Here is a 25807-nt window from a genome sequence, read left to right on the forward strand (position 1 = left end):
TGACTTTAAGAAACTTCCTTTCCCGGCGTGCATGGCGAATCCCTCCCCTTCTTCTTTACCTCTATCCCTCCTCCTCAGGTTCTCTATCGACGAGCCTGGTAGCTGAGCGTTAGGGTGTAGGTCGCAGTGCGGTGTGATCCCCCAGAGCCATGCCCGAGGTAGTGGATACCTGTTCGTTGGCCTCTCCGGCTTCCGTCTGCCGGACCAAGCACCTGCACCTGCGCTGCAGCGTCGACTTTACTCGCCGGACGCTGACCGGGACTGCCGCTCTCACGGTCCAGTCTCAGGAGGACAATCTGCGCAGCCTGGTACAGTGGGGCGCCTGCCCAGTGCCCGCCTCTCCCGGACTCCCTGCCCCACGCCCCTAGTCCTTGCGGGCTCCCGGATCTGCGGCTTAGCCCGCCGCGGCCCCTGCCTAGCCCCACGTCCCTGTCTGCTGTTCTGTAGCCCCTATCCAACTCATATTGTGCACTTCTCTTCGGTCCCCAGATCTGCCACAGCACCCCCTCTCAACCCCACTTAGCCTCTGCATCCCTTCCCTCACCCCCCACTTACACGTCTGCCTCCTCCACCCCTCGCCCCGATCCTCTCTCCGAGGTCCCTGGGCACATCCCGCGCCTCGTCCACTCCTCTCAACTCACCCAGCCCTTGGTGTCATCTTTGCAATAGCCCCCATAATTTTAGTTCCCAGCTCTAATTACCCCATGGCCTCCCCATTGTCTCGGCCTGCGGCCCAGAACCCCCTTCCTCGGGCCCCAGACTTTTCCCAGCCCCCAGCGCACCTTCCTCAGTCAACAATCTCACCCAAGTCTCAGATCCCATGTCCTGTCGATCCCTGATCCCACGGTTGCCTCCCAGGAACCCTTATTTCAATCCACAGGTCTGCAGGGCACCACCCATCCGTCTCCCTCCCAGTTCCCTGGATCTCCCTGCTAGTCGTTCTCAAGCCCCTTAGGATTCCCAGCCCCGGCCGGGCAGGCCTCTTCTCTCCCCGCTACTTTGAAACTAACAGTCCCGTCTTGCTAACTCTAGGCGCAGCTCTCTTCAGGGTCCTTTCTACTTTTTAATCTTAACAACTTTCTTATCTTCTAGTAATTTAAGGACGGGTGGGACATTCACGTTTTCTAAGGATGATTCAATACGCTTTATTAATAGTTGGTTCCAAGGAGCCAAGTAGTTATTTCACTTAGAAAACACATACTTCTACAAACTCTATAACCATTGGAATGAAGAAAGGTTGTAGATTCATGGAATATTATTCAATGATTTTATCTGCATCATATAACCTATATTTAATGTCCTTGCTCAAATTGCCCGATAGTATTTGGTTTGTACCTTTCACCGGAAGAATTTCATAGAAAAGCATTTTAGAAATAAGAGGGTCAGGAAAAGCCAAATTCGGCTTCTTCACCAGGGCAGAATGCTACAGGTGTATTTTACACAGTATAGCATGGTGAAATCTACTAAAGCACATCAATAAGCAATCAGATCAGATCGGGCAGATAAGAATTGGTGGCTTTCAGGACTCTTTTTCCTATTTGTGTAGGAAAGATCTGCATTTTGATTTCATTAATATGAACTAATAAGTACTTAACTTTCTTACTCTTTGGCCTTCAACATTTTGCTAAACTGATTGATTTGAAAAATAGGTCGATTCCTCTATGTACGGATACCTAATCACCAAAAGTACTGTAAGAAAGAAAGATAAGCAAGAAGGCATCTATTTCCTTGTAGATCACACTTTGGCCTTGAAGTACCATGCTATCTTTAATTGCAGTAGCAACTTTGCCTGGGCAGGGCTGAAGTCCTGTTTCATTGCAGTTTCTTTTTTTTTTTTTTTTGAGGCGGAGTCTCGCTCTGTCACCCGGACTGGAGTGCAGTGGCCGGATCTCAGCTCACTGCAAGCTCCGCCTCCCGGGTTTACGCCATTCTCCTGCCTCAGCCTCCTGAGTAGCTGGGACTACAGGCGCCCGCCACCTCGCCCGGCTAGTTTTTTTTTGTATTTTTAGTAGAGATGGGGTTTCACTGTGTTAGCCAGGATGGTCTCGATCTCCTGACCTCGTGATCCGCCCGTCTCGGCCTCCCAAAGTGCTGGGATTACAGGCTTGAGCCACTGCGCCCGGCCTCATTGCAATTTCAAAACTAAACACGGCATGTTCTCACTCATGAGCGGGAATTGAACAATGAGAACACACGGACACAGCGAGGGGAACATCACACACCAGGGCCTGTGGGGGGTAGGGGCCTAGGGGAGGGATAGCATTAAAAAAATACCTAATGTAGATGACAGGTTGATGGGCGCAGCAAACCACCATGGCATGTGTATACTTATGTAACAAACCTGCACATTCTGCATGTGTACCCCAGAACTTAAAGTATAATAATAAAAAGAAGAAAAACCACACTATGGGACTGCCGTATTTGAACATGTGTTTATATGTCCTACACTCAAAAGTACTAGAGATTTAAAAATTAAGCAATTCAGGAAACTTGTGTTCAGATGTGAATGATTCCAAACCAAAACCGAGGTTGCTAGTGGAAGAAATTTAAAGAGGTTTTTCTAATATATGGACAGCAAATTCTTCCTTGAATCTTTAGCTGCAACATATATTTCAGAAGAAATATTCCAATTGGTTTAAGATATAATAAAACCTTGACTAAGCCCCAAACCCACTCAGAGCTCTCAGTTAACTGGAAAGTTCTTGCTCTTCACCTTTATTTTAAAAAATTAAATGATAAACTATGCTGAAAAAAAATGAAAATTTTTATAGCTTTTTGCTGCTTAATATGACCTCACACTTACCTCTGTTTTGTAAAATAAAAACTTAAAAAAAATTATTATTTGAAGTGCAGGTGTACATGTGCAGGTTTGTTATATAGGTAACTTGTGTCATGGGGGTTTGTTGTACAGATTATTTTGTCACCCAGGTATTAAGCCTAGTACACATTAGTTATTTTCCTGATCCTCTCCCTTCTCCTACCCTCCACCCTCCAGTAGGCCCCCGTGTGTGTTCCCCCATGTGTCCATGTGTTCTCATCACTTTGTTAAATAAAAACTTTACCTCTGTTCTATAAGTAAGCAAGAGTCAGGATGTTTAAATTTTGAGAAGAATGTCCCAATCTAAAAATCTGCTCATTGTTTTCACATTCCTCAAATCTAGAAAAAAGTAAGATTTAAAAATTGTAATTTCTGGTTGGCATGTCTGTTTAGCAAATTACAGCCTGGAATTATAATAATGTTAGATGTTATATAAGGAAGGCAATTTGTAGTACAAAGTGACATCTGTTTATAATTGTTTGCTTATTTATGACAAAAGCCTTAGACCAGGAGCTTAACCTTATTAATTAGTTAATTAATATTTATTTAAAGTTAACTTGTTTCTTTCCTCCACTAGATTGTGGACTCTTGAATGCAGAGACTGTGTTTCATAACTCTTTGTATCTCAACTAGTATAGTCTATGTCTGGCATGTAGAGGACATTCAAAAGGTTGATTAATGGATGATTTCAATTAGAAAACAGATTAGAAAACAGTGCCTAAGCTTAACATGGGCTACATTGATAATAGTGCCAGCTGAATTTCAGAGGTGAGATGGGAAGACCCAGTGCCAGTGCTGAGTCAGGAGAGACATCATGTCTTCTTTTCCTCTCCATTCTTGGAGTCTGTGATGTTGAGGAATGCTGAAGGAGCTTTAATTGGACAAATTCTCAGCTTTCTAAAATTCTTTTCAAGTTTTGTTTTATTTACACTGAAGTTTGATCCTCCAAATTTATGATAACTTTCAAACATTTTTTTTGTTTTCACTGAAACTTTCAGAAATGTTTAGGTCTTCTTTTGGTTAGTGGCTTGAGGTTTTAGTGCCATGGCCAAGGCAGAAGCCAGCAGTTAACAATAGATATTTATGACTGCAAACCATCTTGTCTTCACTAAGTAAATGGCTCAACTGGGAATCAAATCAAGGTGGTTTTTTAGTTTTAGTTTTGTGTTTCACACATAAACCTATGCTTTTTTTTCTTTTCCATCATATCCCTGCACATAGCAAGTAGAAAATGTAAACACAGACATCATAATGAGGCATAAAGCTTTTTTTAAAAAAAACTCTCCTTTGTTCTAGAAAGGATTGAGACTGCTTGAAGCAACATATATAGTATAAGATTAAAAATAATTACATAATTTGGAGGAAGAGAGAATAAGGATAGTAGAAACAAAATCCATGGCATAAAGCCCTCTGTACTTTAAAAGAAATGGGCCACAAGGTTGACATGGAGCTTCCTACCGGCCTGTGCAAAAAAGGAATCAGATATCTATTCCATGGCAACTGACCAGCTACTGAGAAGTACAATTGTTTTTTGAGGGGATGGAGGTACTGTTCAAAGAGGATACTGTGAAACATAATAAATTATATCCTATCATTAGTAAAGCTGTTGATGCTTACCACGTTTCTTAAAAAGTACTAAATCCAACTTGTCAACGATCCAGTTTTCTTTTTCTTTCTTATTACAGTTTTTGACTATTTTTTAAAAATAACATCACTGAAATTTGAAGGGAAATTTAAAAAGTAGTTTGCAAATGATAGTTGAGGCTTAGAACTTGAGATACACAGCTTAAACATTGCAGTTTTTGTTTTCTCTTGGTCTAGGACCTCCTTCATGCATTAATTGACACCTAGTGTTTTTGAGGCAGAGTGCTAAACCCTGGGAATACAGACCTAAGTAACATTCTCTGTTTTAGAACCCTTAGTCTAATGGAAAAAGAAACCATTATAATGCAGTACAGTAAGTATTATAGGAAAGGGTAGGGCCAACGGCTATAACAAACACAGGGGATATCAAAAGGTTTCACAAAAAATATTTGTCACCATGACACTTCTGATTCTGAACAGATTTGGAAAATTTAGGCAATATAGAAAACAGACTATGTTCCACTGGGAAATGACCCAGTTAACTCATCTATATGAGCATGTGTTGTTATAAACACAAGATACTCAAATTTAAGTTTTTAAAACAAGTTAGCTATTCTGAATAGCTATTCAGAACTAGGTACTAGACTATGAAGAGACTAGAGAGATACTAGAATATGAAGGAGTAACCCTATTATTATTATTATTATTATTATTTTTTTTTTTTGGAGACGGAGTCTCGCTCTGTCGACCAGGCTGGAGTGCAGTGGCTGGATCTCAGCTCACTGCAAGCTCCGCCTCCTGGGTTTACGCCATTCTCCTGCCTCAGCCTACAGGCGCCCGCCACCTCGCCCGGCTAGTTTTTTTTTTTGTATTTTTTAGTAGAGATGGGGTTTCACCATGTTAGCCAGGATGGTCTCGATCTCCTGACCTCGTGATCCGCCCGTCTCGACCTCCCAAAGTGCTGGGATTACAGGCTTGAGCCACCGCGCCCGGCCACCCTATTATTTTAAATAAGATATAAACCATATCTTCTACTAATTTAGAGTAAGGATAACAGATGACGTACCCCCAAAAGAAAGTAGCCTGAAATAAGTGGCCATTAGGAGGGAAAAAGATGGTACTCTCATAACAAATTTGGCTGCTCTTAAAAAAAAGTTAAAAAAAAAAGGAAAACAAACCAAGATGGAAATTTCTTCCCAAACAAAAATTGTTGACTCCAGAGAGGTGGGAATCAAGTTTAGTGATTGTCCTTGTGATGATTTCGGAGCTTATCACAGATGGTTAACTAATATAAAAGCGGGGCAGCTGGGAAATGGCTGGTTCTTAGCCTTACATGTAGCCAAGCCAGATTTCAGAAAAGGAAAAAAAGTAATGCCAGAGGTAGGGAGATCTGATAGAAAGCAATTCTACCAGTTCAGGGCCTGACCTGCGTTAGTAGTGGAAAGAAAGGAAAAGTATGAAGACATTGTGAAATAACAACTTTTAAGTGGCTGTGTGGGATTGGGAAATGGGATCAAACCTTAGGGAACTGGAAGAGTTCTTTGAACAGAATCAAGAAATCTGGGGAGAAACCTGATTCAGGGAGTGTAAAAGTCATTTTTAGAATTTTTAGAAGCCTATTCAATATGTGGTGCTATGTCCCACGGAAATGTTGAGCAGGCAATTAGACTGAGGTCCTGGGGAGGGAATACAACTGTAGAACTAGAATGGCAGGCATCTTCACAGAGATACTAGTTGAAGATGTAGGCATGAGTAAGAGCTAGGGAGTGAAGGATATGGCAAGAAAATCGAAGGACCAGGGCTGGAACACTGGGACATATCCATATTTTTGAGTTGGAATAAAGGAGGGGAAAGGAAAACATTAGACAAATAGAGAACCTTTTATGATTTTCATGTACAGGCAAAGAAGCGAAGGAAGGGGTTTTAACCAGATGACATGGTCCATAAGGGCTGTAAGTAGACAGAGGTCAAGGTTATTGGACAGAAAAGACTTTGTTGATCAGGGCTGCCCTTTCAATAGCAAAGGAGCTGGAAGCTGGATGGAAGGAGGGGAAAGGGAGGAGGATGGATGAGGAGGTAGAAGTAGCAGTCATAGCAGTCATAAACTCCCTTGGAGTTTAAGGAAGGAAGGAGGAAAACTAGAATAGTTAGTGGGTAGATCCATCAAGCAGAATTTTGTTTATGTTGTTGGGAAACAGTCTTGTGGCATAGGAAGGTTCAAGATTCTAGGACAAGAGATTAGTTGAGAGATAATTAAAGAGTATGATTTCTAGGGCTCAGGATTTTGGGGATAGAAAATACTCTGATACTTGTTGCCATTCCTTCATGCCCACAGCAGTTGTCCTTAATTAGCCATGGCAAGTAGATATGGCCTCCCAATCCTCTGCAGAATCATTTGGTCCGAGTTACCATAACAGGTTGGGCTTTTTCTAGGTATACAACCACAGTGACATACAGTCTGCTGATTTGCTTAACGAACATGAAGTTTGAAAGTACATGGGAGTTGGCCTACACGAGTTCTAGGAGGAAATATATTGTGTAATGTATTGAGGAGCCAGAGTGAAAGAAACTTAAGTTATAGGTAAAGTTTTTCATAATAGAGAACATTTAAGGAGTTTTTAAGAGAACATTTAAGAAGCAAACATATTTTGATTTAGATTTGACTTTTACTTAAAGCCCAAAATTTGTGTGACTGTCCTAGGGTTACTTAACAATACATATGCAAATCTTAGAACCTAAAAATTTTCAGGATGCTTAGATTCTCAAAAAATGAGACCTAGACTAGCTTTTAACTCTTTAATTCTTCTAATTTCACTCTGTATTTTACTCTCCACAAGCAACCTATATCTAATAACCTATATCTAATAAAAGTTTTTTCTGGTAAATGAAACTATTTTCTTACTATTTAAAAATATTAATTTTAGGTTTTGGATACAAAGGACCTTATAATAGAAAAAGTAGTGATCAATGGACAAGAAGTCAAATATGCTCTTGGAGAAAGACAAAGTTACAAGGGATCGCCAATGGAAATCTCTCTTCCTATCGCTTTGAGCAAGTATGAATGTTATGATCTTTCTTTTTTACAGCTAAATAATGGGGAAAAAAAAATATATATATATATATATATATTTTTTTTTTTTTGAGGCGGAGTCTTGCTCTGTCGCCCAGGCTGGAGTGCAGTGACCGGATCTTGGCTCACTACAAGCTCCGCCTCCCGGGTTTACGCCATTCTCCTGCCTCAGCCTCCGGAGTAGCTGGGACTACAGGCGTCCGCCACCTCGCCCGGCTAGTTTTTTTGCATTTTTTAGTAGAGACGGGGTTTCACCGTGTTAGCCAGGATGGTCTCGATCTCCTGACCTCGTGATCCGCCCGTCTCGGCCTCCCAAAGTGCTGGGATTACAGGCTTGAGCCACCGCGCCCGGCCGGAAAAATATTTTTAACTAATTAAAATATCTTTTCTTTTTAAATTTTAGTTTGTAAATATGTAATGATTGGTACACTACTTCTCATCTTCTGTTCAGATTAAAGTTGATACAGCAGTTAAAATTATATATACTTAAGATACTAAAAATGTTGTTTGTATATAATACAACAAGGACTTGGGGAACTGTTAGTTTTTAAACGATTCATCCTTTTACTAATATCAAGAGTGATGGTGGGGGCATGCCATCCTAAGAAGGCATTTCAAGATAACCTGGGCAGCTTTTACAAGCTGCACATTCCTTGCCCTTGCCCCAGAGGCCAGCTGCATGTATTAACGGGACAATGATAATGCCAAAGATAGAACTGTTACACTGCAGCAATCTTGGGATAAGTGCTTTAAATGCGTTCTTGTATCTTATCCTTACAGTAACCCTGCTGATATAATCTACACTTAAAGATGAGGAAAGGGAACCTTAGGTAAATAACTTATTCAAGAAAGTAGCAACCAGAGTTGTCATATTGGGAGTATATGTCACCTCTTGATATACTGGGGAGGGGAAAAATGGTGGAAATTATTGGCCTAGAACAAGGGTGATCTACCCCAGTTGTTCAGTGGCCAGTGTTTTCATGCTTTCTCTTCCCCTTGAAGAGAAGGGAAACACTTAAGTCTAACTTGTGAGGTAGATGGTATTCACCCCATTCTACAAGGAAACTATGGCATAGGGAGGTCAAGTAATTTCTCCAGATTTACGGTACCAGTAAGCGATAGAGTCAGGATTTGAACGCCAGCAGGGCTGCTGGTCTTAAAGCTCTGCTGTTCCGTTATTATCAGTGCTTCTCAAACTCTCTGGGGTAAAGGACCAATTTTTATCCTCTTCAATCTGTCATAGACTGATACTTTTATAAAGTGCAATAAAAATGAAGTATGAGGAAGAAGAGATGAAATACAAGCACACATTTTTTATTATTAGATTCAACAGACATAAAAATGACTAAAAGTTTTGCAATGCTGACTCCCAACTTCTGCTCTTGTCTTGTCCTGGGCCAGTAACAGTTTGCAGACTAGCACTGCTCTGTGTCATGCTGTGGCACCTGCTACTGTGGTAGTTGAAGTTCCAAAATGATTTCTTTCACTTTTCCACTCTAATAAAAGATTAAATGATATCGCAGATGCAAAGTACATGACACACAATGGGGTACTCAATCACTGTTAGTTGCCATTACGCCTTCGCTAGCAGTTAGGCTGGGAGAGGTAAAAGGACCCACAGGCTGGCAATTAGGTAGGAAAACTGAGAGGAGACTTACCCATTGAGGATACGGCCATTCCTAGAGCTTACTGTCAGTCAGTGATGAGAATGCATACTATGTTATTTATATTACTCAATGTATGTATTATGAGTTTAAATTTTCACTAGATAGAATCATACTCTACTAATATATTTATTTGTTTCATACAGAAATCAAGAAATCGTTATAGAAATTTCTTTTGAGACCTCTCCAAAATCTTCTGCTCTCCAGTGGCTCACTCCTGAACAGACTTCTGGGAAGGAACACCCATATCTCTTTAGTCAGTGCCAGGTAAAAAGGATTCCAGAATGATTTCTGATATAGAAAACTCCCAGCACATACGGTTGAATGAAGCAAAATGAACAGTGGTTTTATGGATTATGTGGGTTTTACCTAATCTAATATATTAATTGATCTATAAAAACATATAAGATAAATTATTTATTTTCATTTTATCTTTCACTATTAATACACTCATGCATTACTTTAAATAAGAAGCTTCTTTCAGTTTGGAAATATGTCCACCTAGATTGGACTTTCTAGGCCTGACTTAGAACTTGGCAGAGAGTAGGTACTCAGTAAATAGTCATAAAATGAAAGGAAAAATTAATAAATAATATGTACTGGTTACGAAAAATGCTAATAGTAAAGAAATGGGAAGTGAAAGATTTAATTTCCAAACCTTTTCCAGACACTATTGCCAGAGGTAACCACCATTGAGTTTGGAATGTAACTTTTCCATATTTTTCTTACATTTACAAACGTATATATTATATCAATATATTAACTGTACCTCTGTTTTCCATTTTAAAACTAAAGGTAAAGAGCCATATGATTAGAGATAACCTGTCACAAGGATAATACTTTTCAAACTGTCTTCTGAAAGAAAAAATAACTACTTTTCATAGTAATCAAATAATGTACAATTAAGAGAACTGACTTCATTAAGCATTTGCTCTATTTCCAGGCATTGTGCTAGATTCTTTACATGTTTCATCCCTCCCAATATTCCTGTGTGTTAGGTTCAAATTTCAATACAAGTCCTTTTAAAAAAGGAATTAGCATATGAATCAAACCTGTTTACTTTCTATGGCCACTTGAAACATCTTTTTAATCTAAGAAACCCTCAGTTTAATAATCTAGAAGAGATGAAATGTTATACACAAGAGTGTACAAATTGCACAATCTCTATCTCATGAATATCTGATTTTCAGGCAGTGTTTCTTAATTGAATGTCTATTACCAAAGTTGGCAAGAAATGCAAGATTTGTGAGTCACGAAAATGTTAATTTTGAGTATATTATTCCATTTCTTATTGGCAGCAATGTTGGGAATACGGGAAACAGATTTCAGCTAAAAAATGATTGCAGCTGATAGAAAACATGTAGACATGATTTTGTTGGATGAATTTGCTTACAGTTGTTCTGTATGCATATTTGCCCGGGTTTGGCCTTATCCAGTGAAATGCATTTAAAAACCCCTTTGGTATTGCCATATCACCTAACTAGAAACCATCAAGGAACTCTAGAGGCATGGTCTTGGAACTCTATTTTGGGAGAGACAACCAGGTGGCTCTGCTAGTCCTACTTAATCCATCTAGAGGTCATTTGGGAGCCTGTATCTTTGGATAACTTTCTGGAACTAAAATGAAAAGACCTGGAGTTTGGGGGTTTTAAGAAAGCTTGTGGTGGAATGAAGTATGTTTAGGATTTGTGATAGCTTCAGAGAAGGGTGTTAATATCAGAATTCCTCTGAGTTTAGTAGACTATCTCAGTGAGGCTGGGTTTCTATTCCATTGCTCACCAGCAGTAGACAGACTTATTTGTAAACAGACTGGTTATAAGATTGTAGGTGCTCCTTTTTTTTTTTTCTTTTACTTTTGAGACAGGGTCTTGCTGTGTTGCCCAGGCTGTAGTGCAATGGTGTGAACTTGGGCCACTGCAGCCCAGAATTCCTGGGCTCAAGTGATCCTTTTACCTCAGCCTCCTGAGTAGCTGGGACTACAGGTGTGCACCACCATGCCCAGCTAATTTTTGTGTGTGTAGAGGTAGGGTCTCACTATGTTGCTCAGGCTGGTCTCAAACTCTAGAGCTCAAATAATCATCTGAGCCTCCCAAAGTGCTGGGATTGCAGGAATGAGCCACGGCACCCGGCCTCTGGTCATACTGGATGGAACCAATGTTAATAACGATTGGTGTGGCAGTAGAGAAACACTTTGCCTGTGATATGAATGAATATGTCTAGATGGTATTGAGAGAGACTGTTCTTTCTCCCTTCTTTGCTTCTTTGTTTGTACTTACAAGGTTTGCTGCAAGATTGAAGTGTCAAGACTACAGCAACATTTCTCAGGCTGTGTTCATTAGAACACTGGCATCCCATTAGCTGTTAAACCGGAGAGAAATGGGTTTTGTGTTAAAATAAGTGTAAGAAAGCAAACAGGTTTCTTTATTGTAAGGTCTGTTCAGAGCCTTCAGGAGGCTAATGTTCTCGTGGCTCTGCAAGACAGCGGTGCAGTATGCCATACTTCTCAGGTCTGTTTTGCTACAGAGCCCTTTTTTCTCAGGTTTCTGAAAGCTTCTCACTGGGCACTATTGTTGCCCAGAGCATAGAGTAGGAAACACTGCTTAACAGTTTCTCCATGTGTCAACTGAAATGTGAGGATTAACCATAGATTAAAGTGGAAAATCTGATTTTTAAAAGTCGAAGAATCTATTTTTGGACTTTAAAAGATCCCAAGAGGCCGGGCGCCGTGGCTCACGCCTGTAATCACTGCACTTTGGGAGGCGGAGGTAGGCAGATCACCTGAGGTAGGGAGTTCAAGACCAGCCTGACCAACATGGAGAAACCCTCTCTCTACTCAAAATACAAAATTAGCAGGGCGTGGTGGTACATGCCTGTAATCCCAACTACTCAGGAGGCTGAGGCAGGAGAATCGCTTGAACCTGGGAGGCAGAGGTTGCAGTGAGCCAAGATTGCGCCATTGAACTCCAGCCTGGGCAACAAAAGTGAAACTCCATCTCAAAAAAAAAAAAATCTCAAGAAATGAGACCTGTTTTTATTTTTTAAAAAAGATGTCTAGGCCGGGCGCGGTGGCTCAAGCCTGTAATCCCAGCACTTTGGGAGGCCGAGACGGGCGGATCATGAGGTCAGGAGATCGAGACCATCCTGGCTAACACGGTGAAACCCCGTCTCTACTAAAAAATACAAAAATCTAGCCGGGCGAGGTGGTGGGCGCCTGTAGTCCCAGCTACTCCGGAGGCTGAGGCAGGAGAATGGCGGGCACCCGGGAGGCGGAGCTTGCAGTGAGCTGAGATCCGGCCACTGCACTCCAGCCCCGGCGACAGAGCGAGACTCCGTCTCAAAAAAAAAAAAAAAAAAAAAAGATGTCTAAGAACAATGCCGCAATTTTTAGTGATTTCTTAATAACGTATCAGAAAGATAAATAGCTATTTCTTCCTGTTTCTCCCTTTTTCAGGCCATCCACTGCAGAGCAGTCCTTCCTTGTCAGGACACTCCTTCTGTGAAATTAACCTATACTGCAGAGGTAAATATTACAAATTATTAACTGAATTAAATGATGCATATCAGTAAATATGGTATAAATGATAAGCAGAGATGATAATTGAATTTCTAGAGCTACAATTATTTTTCTTAATGAAATTCTACCTGAAATATGTAAAAAAAAGAGGCTGTGGCACTCATTCTGAATCTCTACTTTAAACGCAGTTTTAAACATTTTAACTGTGAAAAAAAGGAAATGGAAACCAATCTGACTTTTAAAAAGGAATTCAGGGCCAGGCGCGGTGGCTCATGCTTGTAATCCCGGCACTTTGGGAGGCCGAGATGGGCGGATCACGAGGTCAGGAGATGGAGACTATCCGGGCTAACATGGTGAAACCCTGTCTGTACTAAAAAAAATTACAAAAAATTAGCCGGGCGTGGTGGCGGGCGCCTGTAGTCCCAGCTACTCAGGAGGCTGAGGGAGGAGAATGGTGTGAACCTGGGAGGCAGAGCTTGCAGTGAGCTGAGATTGCACCACTGCACTCCAGCCTGGGTGACAGAGTGAGACTCTGTCTCAAAAGAAAAACCCCAAAAAACAAAAAACAAAAGAAAAAAAAAAAAGGAATTCAGAATCCTGGATTTAAAAATAAGAACTTAGAAACAATTTTTACTTAACTTTTAAAAGTTGACATTTGCAGGATTCAAGTTTCTATAAATGCATTCTGTAGCCATATAAGCCTAGTGGGCATATATTTCAGACTTGTCTGTATGCAATTCCAGCTTATTCCCTTGGTGGGTACTGCTAATCCTTTTTGGAAAAGGTGGACTGTAATTACTAAATAATCACTATCCCAGATGCTAGACCTACTTAGACCAAGCAAATAGAATGAGGACCAACCCATATTTATAGGGCCTTCTTGCTTCCCAAATAATTCCACAACCAAATTACACCTAGGATAGTGCAATGGTATATTATACTTGGAGGCAAAGAATCCCAGGGCTCTGGCTCTTCTCCACCACTTAATAACTGTGAAGTCCCAGCTACTTGGGAGGCTGAGGTGGGAAGATCACTTGAACTCAGAAGTTCAAGGCCAGCCTGGGCAACATAGCGAGACCCCATTTCTAAAAATATAGATAAATAATGATGTGACCCTTGAACAAGTTTTATGACCTCACAACCTCAGTTGGCACATGTATATAATGTATCACCACCTCAATGAAGGGAGGTGGCTGAACCAAATTATTTCCTGAACACTTTCATGCTTTAGAATCTATAATTGTTTTAGCCCTGGTTCAGGAGCTTCTAATTCTGTGCCTGCCTCAGTCATAGCTTTGAGTCCTGAGCCATGCAAGAAGAACATGAAAGTCTAGCCCCTGCTGGAATGTATTCTTGCTTGATCATTAATACTTGGGAGAGTTCTTTATTCTGGCATTCGTCAGAAATCAAACTTTCACAATCATGGAGCTAGGATACACAGTTTAATGACCATATGGTTTGCCCCATAGGGGTCTTTTCCATATGGATTTCCAGAGAAAATTATTTGACAGTTTTTAGCAATAAATTTTAGTTTTTTCAGTTACTACTTTTAAAAGGTTCCTCCATTTGTAACTCCAAGTGTGTGTTTTCAAAACAAAATTGTTCAAAACCATTCTGTCCTATAGTGAGTATATAACATCCTTTTGAATCTGTTTTGTGAGAGTAGGGGGAGCAGGGATGGTGGCTGCCATTGCCAGGGATGGTGCTGGGTTCTTTACTTATATTATTTATTCCTTGCAACAAGCCTTTGAAGTTTTACACTTACTTGATGGGGAAACTGAGGCTCAGGGGGTATATTTATTTGCCCAAGTTTGTGCAGTTAGTTATTAGGTGGCAGAGCTGGGATTTTAATCCAGTTTCTACCAAAACTCTGCTCTTAATGTGCATGGGTGAATGGATAGAAATTTCACATTCACTTTTAAAGAAACCAGTTTCCTATATTGCTAATTCTATTTACAAAACTGATATGTATATGTGTGTGTGTGTATATATATATATATACTTTTTGTGTTTATATATATGTGTACATATATATACACATATACACATTGTGTCCGTGTGTGTGTGTATATATACTGTTTGTATATGTATATACCTTTTGTGTTCATAGTCTGTTTATTAGATAGTCAAGAAGGGGAGGAAAAGGTTATTTTATGTATATAGTTTAAGACACATAGAAGCTTTTATTTATGACTAGAAATTATTTTTCTCCTTGATTAGGTGTCTGTCCCTAAAGAGCTGGTGGCACTTATGAGTGCTATTCGTGATGGAGAAGTACCTGACCCAGAAGACCCAAGCAGGAAAATATACAAATTCATCCAGAAAGTAAGATCCTAGGGTCTAGATTTTTGCTTTTCATTGGCAGTAAACTACAGTTAACTTGTACACATCCAGAGGGCAAACTTACTTCTGAAATATTTCAGAATTTTGAGAACAGCTTTTGGTTTTTGTCTTCTTCATTTCTTTTTCTTTTGTGCTTTTAAAGGGTTTTGTTCTACTTACAGATTGTTGTATTGAAGAGAGGGTTTGCTATAGAGACAGAATAGGGAGTGTGCCTGTTTTCATTTTCCCTCACTCCAGTCAGGAGCTGGCTTCCTGTTCTTTTGTGTTCTTACACATTCCCCTGCGCTCGCTCGTACTACAGTGGGGGCAAGTGGCTGTTGAGAGTGTTTACAAAGGGAGGAGTCAAGACCAAAAAACCACTCAGTTACAGTCCTGGTCATTAGACATGTATCTTTGACCTTCAATGTGTATGCATGCATGAGTGTGTATGTGTGTGTGTGTGTGTGTTTTCTTAATTGACTTCACAATGGATAATTTGACTTCCACCGCAGCTTCTGTGGTTCCAAGCTCCCATAACTTTGGCATCTACTTATTGTCGGGTTACTCTGTGTGTCTCTACAACATGCCAATAGTGCTTTGAAACATAAAGGAATAAAAAAAGAAAACCAAAACCTTTTAAAAGTCAGGAGGAAAAAGGCAAACACATGGGAAAAGCACTTCCTGTAGGTTACTTTTTGAGAAATGCTTAAAATGCACCTTTTAATAGCATGTGTGATCTTGTTTTTCACGTGTGAGAAGCTTTTGTTCCTAGCAGAATAAAAGGCAAATAGATGTTTTGAACAATATTTTGTATCACAATTTCAAGCTATATGTTAAAGATGAGAACTATTTCAGAAGTATAAAAGCAATCACTACTAATATTAGGAGATTTGAAAGGGAATTTACTTAAATATGAATTGTCTTACTGTGTAACATTTGTGAACACTAATGCAAGCACGTGGTGTGTGTTTGTTTGCCCTCTTTAGGTTCCGATACCCTGCTACCTGATTGCTTTAGTTGTTGGAGCTTTAGAAAGCAGGTGAGCTTTTGGAAAAATTTTCAGGTTTGTGGGAAGATCAAAACTTAGGCATCTTGAACCTCTCTCAAGGTTAATTGGTCGATCATTTGTGTATTTCTCAAGATATCGAGCTGAAAGCTCTAGAAAAATTCAAATCTAAATATAAAATGTAGGCAACACATTAATTTTACGTTTAAAAATCTTGACCAGTTGCCCCTTAGATTTTTCAAGTCTTGTAAAATGAGCGTGCTCTTACCTTTAGAGATCTGAATTCTCATGTAAGCTTGAACAGGTCACTCTCTTAACCTCTGTTTCCTTATCCTTGAAATTATAATGTCTGACTTTCTACCTCATAGCATGGTTATGTGAAACAAATGAGATTAAATATATTAAAGCACTTGGAAGCCTACAGATATTACAGAAATGTAATATATTTTATTAATATTTTACCAATAGAGTACCCGTCCTTCTTAATTTTTTGTTCATTCTTAGTTTTAAGCACACTTAGCGGTTTTTAAATATGCAGTTCAGTAGTGTTAAGTATATTCACATTGTTGTGAAACAGATCTTCAGAAATTTTTCATTTTGCAAAACTGAAACTCTGCACCCATTAAACAATAGCTCCTCTTTTCCCTCACCCCCCAGTCCTTGGTAACACCCATTCTATTTTCTGTTCCTACGAATTTGACTACTTTAGATACCTCACATAAGTAGAATCATACAGTATGATTTTATCTCTTTGTGTCTGGCTTATTTCATTCAAGGTGTAATGAACTTAAGGTTTATCCATGTTATAGCATCTGACAGTATTTCCTTCATTTTCTATTTGTTTCTTCTTATATAAGAGTATTCAACCTTTAAGTGCATAACAAAGTTTATACCCATTCCTGTTCTAGAATAATCTTGTAGGCTGGGCTCTGTGGCTCACGCCTGTAATCCCATCACTTTGGGAGGCCAAGGTGGGAGGATCGCTTGAGCCCAGGAGTTCAAGACCAGCCTGGGCAACACAAGTGAGAGCATGTCTCTACAAAAAAGTAAAAAATTAGTCGGGCATGGTAGTATATGCCTCTAGTCCCAGCAATTCAGGAGGCTAAGGTGGGAGGACTGCTTGAGCCCCCAAGGCGGAGGCTGCAGTGAGCTGTGATGGCCCCTCTGCACTCAGCCTGGGCAACAGAATGAGACCCTGTATCAAAAAAAAAAAAAAAAAAAAAAGGCTGGTTGCGGTGACCACACCTATAATCCCAGCACTTTGAGAGGCTGAGGCGGGCAGATCACGGATCACGAGGTCAGGGGATTGAGACCATCCTGGCTAACATGGTGAAACCCTGTCTCTACTAAAAATACAAAAAAAAGGAAAAAATTAGCTGGACGTGGTGGCGGGTGCCTGTAGTCCCAGCTACTCGGGAGGCTGAGGCAGGAGAATGGCATGAACCCAGGGGGTGGAGCTTGCAGTGAGCCGAGATCACACCACTGCACTCCAGCCTGGGTGATAGAGCGAGACTCCATCGCAAAAAAAAAAAAAAAAAAAAAAAAAAAGGATAGTTTCTTATGAGTTGTGACTGGGTTTCTATAGTTATGAAATTGAGAGATGAAATGAGACCCTCAAGAGGTCTTACAAGAGGCAATAAACTAATTGAGGACACTTTGTGTCTTGGTTTTTTTCCTTTGGCCCAGCCTGTACCTCCTTAGAGAGCTGCATATCTGTTGCTGCATATACAACAGCAGGTTTGCAGCTCAGGCCATGTAACCTCATCCCTTTCCCATAAACACATGGTAAATGCACTCTCACTGTAAAGGTTTGTCTACAAGACATTAAATACTTTTTAGAACCAGACGAATCATTTGCTGTGAATTTCTTTTTTATTAAGCGTTTTAATCTTGCAGGCAAATTGGCCCAAGAACTTTGGTGTGGTCTGAGAAAGAGCAGGTGGAAAAGTCTGCTTACGAGTTTTCTGAGGTTGGTCATGTAGTTTTCCTTTGTAGTCACCATGATAGACAGTAGATTGAAGATTTTGAGTGTGAAATGTGATGGTTTTAAGTGATACCAGGAAAGAATCAGATTGTGTTTTATGTAGGTGTGCAGTTGCTACATTCTTTTTATCATTTTCATTTAAAATTAGAGTCATTAACTTGTAACCTTCATAGAAAGCAATATACAATTTTAAGAAATGTACAATGGTGATAATTAAGATATACAAACATATGTGTTGATTTTTCAGACTGAATCTATGCTTAAAATTGCAGAAGATCTGGGAGGACCATATGTATGGGGACAGTATGACCTATTGGTCCTGCCACCATCCTTCCCTTATGGTGGCATGGAGAATCCTTGCCTTACTTTTGTAACTCCTACTCTACTGGTAAGTGTAAATATTTCTTCATTTGAAATTGATGTCTTTCAAAAATAAACTTAGCTAGAAAAAACCTTGAGTCCTAATAATATGAATATATATGTAAAGAACCTTAGAGTCCTAATAATGTGTATATATATAAATCTTTTCGCTTGTTCATGTAACCGTTGTTTCTAATTGTATTGTTTATTGTGGTTATCACAATCTCGTTTTTTTGTTTGTTTGTTTGTTTTTGATACAGAGTCTCGCTCTGTTGCCCAGGTTGGAGTGCAGGGGTGCAGTCTCGGCTCACTGCAACCTCTGCCCCTGGGTTCTAGGGATTCTCCTGCCTCAGTCTCCTGAGTATCTGGGACTACAGGCACGCACCACCATGCCTAGCTAATTTTTGTATTTTTAGTAGAGACGGGGTTTTACCATATTGGCCAGGATGGTCTCGATCCCCTGACCTCGTGATCCACCTGCCTTGGCCTCCCAAAGTGCTGGGATTACAGGCATGAAGCACCGCACCAGGCCTCCATCTCGTTTTTGAAAGGAAAATAATCTGGCCATTTGGGGAAGGAGAATATTATGTTTACGGTATTTGGGGATGTTGAGATTGGGGGTGCTGTGTAACAACAATTCATTGAAAAATTATGTATCCAGACAGACTATATCAATTATACTTGGTGTGTAGGTACAATTAAAAAAAAAAATCAGTACACCATGTATAGGAAAGGATTAGGACCATAGGACACTGCTATGTTTAAAAATGCCTGTGAGCTACTTTAAATTCTTCCTAGAACCTAAGTGAGTGATGGACTACCAAAACATAAATAAAATACAGCACAGGACACATAGGACACTCTAAAGTTTTATTAAATATATTTTGGGTAATAGGTGAGAAAGAAAGTGAGGGGTAAATAAGAGCAGATGTAAAAATGGAAGTAGAAGAAATGTTTTATGGAAGTTAGACACAAATAGACCAGCTTTCATTGTATTGCAAAAATTCCCTAGAATTAGGGCAAGAAAGAATGACGCTAATTTTTAGTTCTGTATTTTTTTGTTTTTTCAATTAAGGTCTCTTTTACCTTCTTTGAAGTGCTGTAGTAGAAATACAGTGGACCACCAGTGCCAGTATGCTAAGTGTTTAGGTAGGCAGTCTTTTAGATAGTCTGTAATTTGATTACTAAAATACTAAGATAATTTTCTTTTTTTTGTAGGCAGGTGACAAGTCACTCTCCAATGTAAGTTAAACTTTTTCATTATGGCCTTATCTTCAAGAAGTATTACTTCAACTGATTTTAAAATATCCCTTGTATTTTTATGTTAAAGATATGGTTATAATGGACAATTTGGGGACTCTTGTCGCATTATTATATTAACAATTATATTTAATAGATTTAAGAAAAATTTATGGTTTGATCTTTTCATATATTTGTGAAATATTTTTAATGCAGTGATGTATCTATTTAATATTTTCTAAGTAATTTTTGTTTTCTCATTACTTTATGCCACATTTGAGTGTGTGTGTGTGTCTTTGGTTAAGTTAAACATTTTGCTGAACTGAGTAACTCCCTGAATACCTCAGCTAATATTTTTAAAAAATTGAATAATATGGAGTGTTTACAGAATGGGTTGTTTTAGGTTAAGATAATCAGTCTTACTGTTAATCACACTATTTTCTTTAGGTCATTGCACATGAAATATCTCATAGCTGGACAGGGAATCTAGTGACCAACAAAACTTGGGATCACTTTTGGTAAGATTTTTCTTATTATGTCTTTATTGGTTCTTGTTACTGATTTTTTTCCCCCTGCCTCCTACCACTCTGAATTGTTTTGTGTATATCTCTTGTTTTTCTTTGTTATCATCTCTTTGGTAGGCAAGATTTTTTTTTTTTTTTTTTTTTTTTTGAGATGGAGTCTCACTTTGTCACCCAAGCTAGAGTGCAATGGTGCGATCTTGGCTCACTGCAAGCTCTGCCTCCCAGGTTCAAGTGATTCTCCTGTCTCAGCCTCCTGAGTAGCTGGGATTACAGGCACGTGCCACCACGCCCAGCTAATTTTTTGTATTTTAGTAGAGATGGGGTTTCACTATGTTGCCCAGGCTGTTCTCGAACTCCTGAGCTCAGACAATCCACCCGCCTTGGCCTCCCAAAGTGCTAGGATTACAGGTGTGAGCCACTGCGCCTGGCTATTTTTTTTTTTTTTAATTGGAGACAAGGTCTCACTCTGTTGCCCAGGCTATAGTACAGTGGTGCGATCTCCACTAACTGCAACTCCAGGGTTGCAATCCTCCCTCCTCAGTCTCCAAAGTGGCTGAGACTATAGGCACATGCCACTATGCCTGGCTAATTCTTGTACTTTTTATAGAGATGGGAGTTCACCATGTTGCCCAGGCTGGTCTCGAACTCCTGAGCTCAAGTGATTCACCCACCTCGGCCTCCCAAAGTGCTGAGATTATAGGCATAAGCTGCCACGCCCAGCTAACAAGGATTTTTTTTTTTTTTTTTTTTTTTTTTTTTTTTGAGATGGAGTCTCTCTCTGTCATCCAGGCTGGAGTGCAGTAGGGCAATCTCTCTGCCTTCCGGTTCAAGCGATTCTTGTGTCTCAGCCTCCCAAGTATCTGGGACTACAGGTGCACGCCACCATGCTCAGCTCATTTTTGTATTTTTAGTAGAGATGGGGTTTCACCATGTTGGCCAGGCTGGTCTTGAGCTCTTGACCTCAGATAATTCTCCCGCCTTGGCCTCCCAAAGTGCTGGGATTACAGGCGTGGGCCACTGTGCCCGGCCCACAAGGATAGTTTTAAAAAATTCTGTAACACTTATTACAGTGTTAGGTTCAGTCTAGGTGTTGTTTAATCTAGTTCCTGATATATTCACACTTTTAACATATGGACATGCAAGAGCAGAACCAGGGCTTAACTTTCTCTGCTGCCATCTGCTGGACTGGGCTTCCCATTGCTCTGGATTGACTGCCTGGGAGCCAGAGTGGGCTTAGAGTGTAGTGGTCATGCCTTACAACTGCTTTCCTCTGTAGAAAAGCCAAAAAGAAAATACCTTGATTGAAATATCTTTTCTCCTCAGCTGTGTCCGTGTTTTTATTAAAAAAATTTTTTTCAGGTTAAATGAGGGACATACTGTGTACTTGGAACGCCACATTTGCGGACGATTGTTTGGTGAAAAGTTCAGACATTTTAATGCTCTGGGAGGATGGGGAGAACTACAGAATTCGGTAAATGAGTCAAAGTTTTAAAAACCTTCATCTGAAGTTGTATAGGTGTTAAAAATTGAGTTTTTATGAAAGCATCTTTACTGTGTAGCAACCCAAAAGTCATTTTTACAAGTGTGGAAAGTGAAGTCAATGCTGGTATAACACTGTATTGATCCGCACCATTCATTGTTCTGTGTAAGGTAGTTTTGATGACCTGGTCTAAACAGGGAGCGATGGGACCTCACTGGGCCTTTGCTATTAATATAGCTATTTACTATGTTTGAATTTTTTTTGGTATATTTATGTCATTTTTAAGTGTTGTCTCCTGAAAGCCAAATTTGCTGACTAGGCATTAAATCCTTTTTCTAGTCTTTTTATAAGAATAGAGCCTGTATTATTGAGCAAGAAACATCAGAGAATATTGTGTAAGTAAGCATTCTATTAATAGATTTCCAGAAGTTTATGCCAACATAGCCTGGTATTCCAGTCTCCAAGTTTTAGATTCCCCTAAAGTTACACCACTGAGTGAAGTAATACTTCCCTATTAGCTTCTTTGCGTGGTGATAGCAGTCTTTCTATAGGTTTCTATATGCTTCTCCATGTTATTTCATGTCTTGCAGGTAAAGACATTTGGGGAGACACATCCTTTCACCAAACTTGTGGTTGATCTGACAGATGTAGACCCTGATGTAGCGTATTCTTCAGTTCCCTATGAGAAGGGCTTTGCTCTACTTTTTTACCTTGAACAACTGCTTGGAGGACCAGGTAAGTAGTTGGTATTTTATCTTTTTTTTTTTTTGAAGGTAATGTGAGAATTAGGAAGAATTATAAACTATTGTTTTGTTCCATTTAGTACTTCCAATTCATTCTGGATGTAGCTGCTGAAGAAATCTGTATTGTTTTCTAAGTTATCTCTTGACTTAAAACCATTAATAACCCCTAAGGTTTAAATTATGCTGCTTTATTTTTTAAACAATCTCATCAGTTTTTGAAATGAGGATAATAGTATGTACTCCCTGAAAACATTTCTATGGTACAGAAGTTTTTAAGAGTAACAAGTGAGAGTCCATCAACCTCTTTCCACTCCCTAGGGGTAACCACTGTTAGCAGTTTGGTGTATATGGCTCCAGATCATTTTCTAGGTGTAAATTAACAAGCAGACAAATAAATACATATAGTTATTTTAATTACAAAAATGGATCATGCTATATATTGGCTCTGCATTTGTGTTTTGTTTTGCTCGATATTTCACATACACCCTTCTATGTCAGTACATATAAATCTGCCTCATACTTTTTAATGACATCGTACTATTTCATGATAAAGCTATGCTGAGTTATGTACCCATCCCCCACTGATAGGCATTGAGGTGTTCTCCTTGGTTGACTGACTTGGAAGGCTGTCTGTCACCTGAATCCATTCTGCCTGTCCAGTCTTATTTTTCTCCTTTCTAGTCATATGAAGGTTATAGCTTTTAGAACTTGGGTTATGTATTCCTTTTCTGTGTCTTCATGTGTTATCCCCTTACCTATAATTAGAATTTTTCTTCTCTCTTCCACTGAATTACATATATTCTTCAAGGCCCAGCTTAAGTCCCACCTCCTTTTCTGAACATTCTTTCACTCTGAAAGTTCTCGTAGATTTCCCTATTCTCTGAATGTTCTCCGTTCTCTGTGGTTAATAGTACAGTGCCAAACACACACACAAAATGTCAGATAATTACCTTTCTATGAATTGATTTTCTTTTTTACTCTTAGAGCTTTTCCTAGGATTCTTAAAAGCTTATGTTGAGAAGTTTTCCTATAAGAGCATAACTACTGATGACTGGAAGGATTTCCTGTATTCCTATTTTAAAGATAAGGTTGGATTTTAAAACCTTTTCTATGTTTCATGCTCAATATATCTCTATTTATTGACTGATTAGGTTAACTTGAATTATCTAATAGTAGTATTGGTTCAGAACTTGTTTTAGGACTCAGCCTCTCATTGCATATTTTTTCTGTTTTAAATGTGATCTTAACCACATGAACTACCTATAGAATTTTCTTGTTTCAGAGAGATCATCAATAGTATGGAATTTGATTTTTTACAAGTGCTTAATTTTCCTGTTTCAGAGAGATCATCAATAGTATAGAATTTGATTTTTTACAAGTGCTTAATTTTCCTATTTTAATTATTTAACAGCACACTAGTGATTAATACAACTTTTAGAAGATAAAGCTAGATGAGGTAATGGATATATTAATTAGCTTGACTTAGTTCACGTTGAATATATATATCAAAACATCACATTGTGTCACATAAGTATACACAATTATGATACATCAATTTAAAATATTAATTTTTAAAAAAGTGATTTAGAAATTATCTTGATATGGCAGATTAGACAAAATTATGTATCTAAGGACTTATAAGTTTAAGTTTTGTTTTCAACAGGAAAGAGCATTCTGTTGTAAACTGTGAATTCTTACTATTCGTAGGTTGATGTTCTCAATCAAGTTGATTGGAATGCCTGGCTCTACTCTCCTGGACTGCCTCCCATAAAACCCAAGTAAGTACTTGCCTGCTGATGCTTTCCTTCTCATTCTCCTAACTCCTAGAGAGCCTCAAAATATCTGAAGGAATAGTATGCTTTCCTGAAACTGTTACTAGTTAATGATGAGAGCAGAGTTCTTAGGTGTTTTGGCCTTAACCCCGAGGCCAAAAGAATAATTTCCACAGTTTACAAATATGATTTTTTACTTCAAGTAATCGAGTGCCTCCTTTCTGCACAGGGATGGTGAGGGATTTAGAAAAGAATAAGCTATTGTATCTTCCTTCAAACTTCTGCAATAAAAATATTTTATAAGTATTATGTTAATTACAACACTTATTATCCCCTTTTCCCAAGGAGGTAAGTTAGGTTTAGCTAGGTAAAGTGTCTTGCCCTAGGTTGCACAGCTAGTAAGTAGTAAAAGTTGAGATTCAAACCCTCGCAGTCTTATTGCCTCTGGTATACTGCTTTCTTTCTTTTTTCTTTTTTCTTGGAAACAGGGTCTCACTCTGTGGCCCAGGCTGGCATACAGTGATGTGATCTTAGCTCACTGTAACCTCTGCCTCCCGGGCTCAAATGATCCTCCCACCTCAGCCTTGCAAGTAGCTGGGACCACAGGTGTGCACTACCACACCCAGCTAAGTTTTTGTATTTTTGCTAGAGGTGGGGTTTCACCACATTGCCCAGGCTGGTCTCAAACTCCTGAGCTCAAACCATCCGCCTGCCTTTGTCTCCCAGAGTGTTGGGATTACAGGTGTGAGCCACTGTGCCTGGCCTCAATATACTGCTTTTTTATACTGAACCCCCTCCTTCAATTGAACCTGAACTTTGGTCTTTCATGAGTTGTGTGAGGACACTGACCATGGCATGTTCCAGTCTCTTGTTGCCTTTCTTTTGGATCACCAAAATTGCCTACCAGCTTCTCTTACACTAAACAGGCCAGTTTAATTGACTTGCAGGGAGCAGCAGGAGAGAAGCTAGGAAACAAGATGAGGCCTGGTCATGTTTGTAAAGCACTTTAAACAGCCAGGCTGAGAAGTGTTTGGTTGAGAAGTTACTGGGAGTTTTGCGTATGGAACAGATGTGGTCCGAGTGCCCCACTGACTGGGCAGTCCTGGTTATCATAGGCTGTGGTGGGAAACAGGAGCTCAGATAGGGAGGGGTGATTACAATAGAATGTTTCGAATTTTGTTTTGGAAACAGGTGGCACAAATCATCAGTAAACCCTTTTAACATCTAAAAAAGGTATCAGCAAAAAGAATACTTTAGATTTTTTTCCCAGCACTTCATTAAGAAGTGCCATACATTATCTCATCAATTCTTACAACAGCCTTACCAGAGATTATGAGGACCTGAAGTAATAAAAAGGCAGTGGGAAAAGAAAGGAGTAACTGAGGGGAGAGACGTTTTGGGGCTAGAATCTATTGGCCACTGATGGGCTGTAGTGAGAAAAGAAGAAATTAGAAATGACTGAGCAGAGATGTAGTAAAGATTCAGCTCAATCCAGCACACATTTATTGTCAGGCACTAATATGATGAATAAGGAACTCACAGAGCAAACATGTATGTGTCAAGTAATTATAATACAATGACAAGTATTTTTTAAAAAAATATTAAGTATTGCAGGTGAGGAAACTATTAATTTTAATGGTGATGGATTTGGACATTGTCTTGGAGATGACTTACAAAGAAGAATACAAGAAGTAAAGTTTAGAACCTTAGAGGATCTTCATTTTAGA

At 39.4% G+C, this 25807-nt stretch overlaps 1 protein-coding gene across 2 annotated transcripts in view; it reads left to right on the plus strand.

Annotated features, from left to right (window-relative positions):
* Positions 1-12: 12 nt before the first annotated feature.
* The window catches only part of LTA4H (leukotriene A4 hydrolase), a 36340-nt gene continuing 10545 nt past the window's right edge, over positions 13-25807 (plus strand). For both annotated transcript variants that reach the window (XM_033220979.1, XM_033220978.1), the window contains exons 1-14: positions 13-308; positions 7327-7457; positions 9283-9403; positions 12588-12656; positions 14871-14975; positions 15959-16011; positions 17875-17947; positions 18210-18350; positions 19541-19564; positions 20009-20079; positions 21445-21556; positions 22156-22300; positions 23293-23396; positions 24016-24086. In XM_033220979.1, the coding sequence (XP_033076870.1) occupies positions 150-308; positions 7327-7457; positions 9283-9403; positions 12588-12656; positions 14871-14975; positions 15959-16011; positions 17875-17947; positions 18210-18350; positions 19541-19564; positions 20009-20079; positions 21445-21556; positions 22156-22300; positions 23293-23396; positions 24016-24086 (1379 nt within the window). In that variant the 5' untranslated portion in view covers positions 13-149. The remainder of the gene's footprint in view (positions 309-7326; positions 7458-9282; positions 9404-12587; positions 12657-14870; positions 14976-15958; positions 16012-17874; positions 17948-18209; positions 18351-19540; positions 19565-20008; positions 20080-21444; positions 21557-22155; positions 22301-23292; positions 23397-24015; positions 24087-25807) is intronic.

This window comes from Trachypithecus francoisi, unplaced genomic scaffold (genome assembly GCF_009764315.1).
Source record: "Trachypithecus francoisi isolate TF-2019V2 unplaced genomic scaffold, Tfra_2.0 Lachesis_group11, whole genome shotgun sequence".
Taxonomy (NCBI): Eukaryota; Metazoa; Chordata; class Mammalia; order Primates; family Cercopithecidae; genus Trachypithecus; species Trachypithecus francoisi.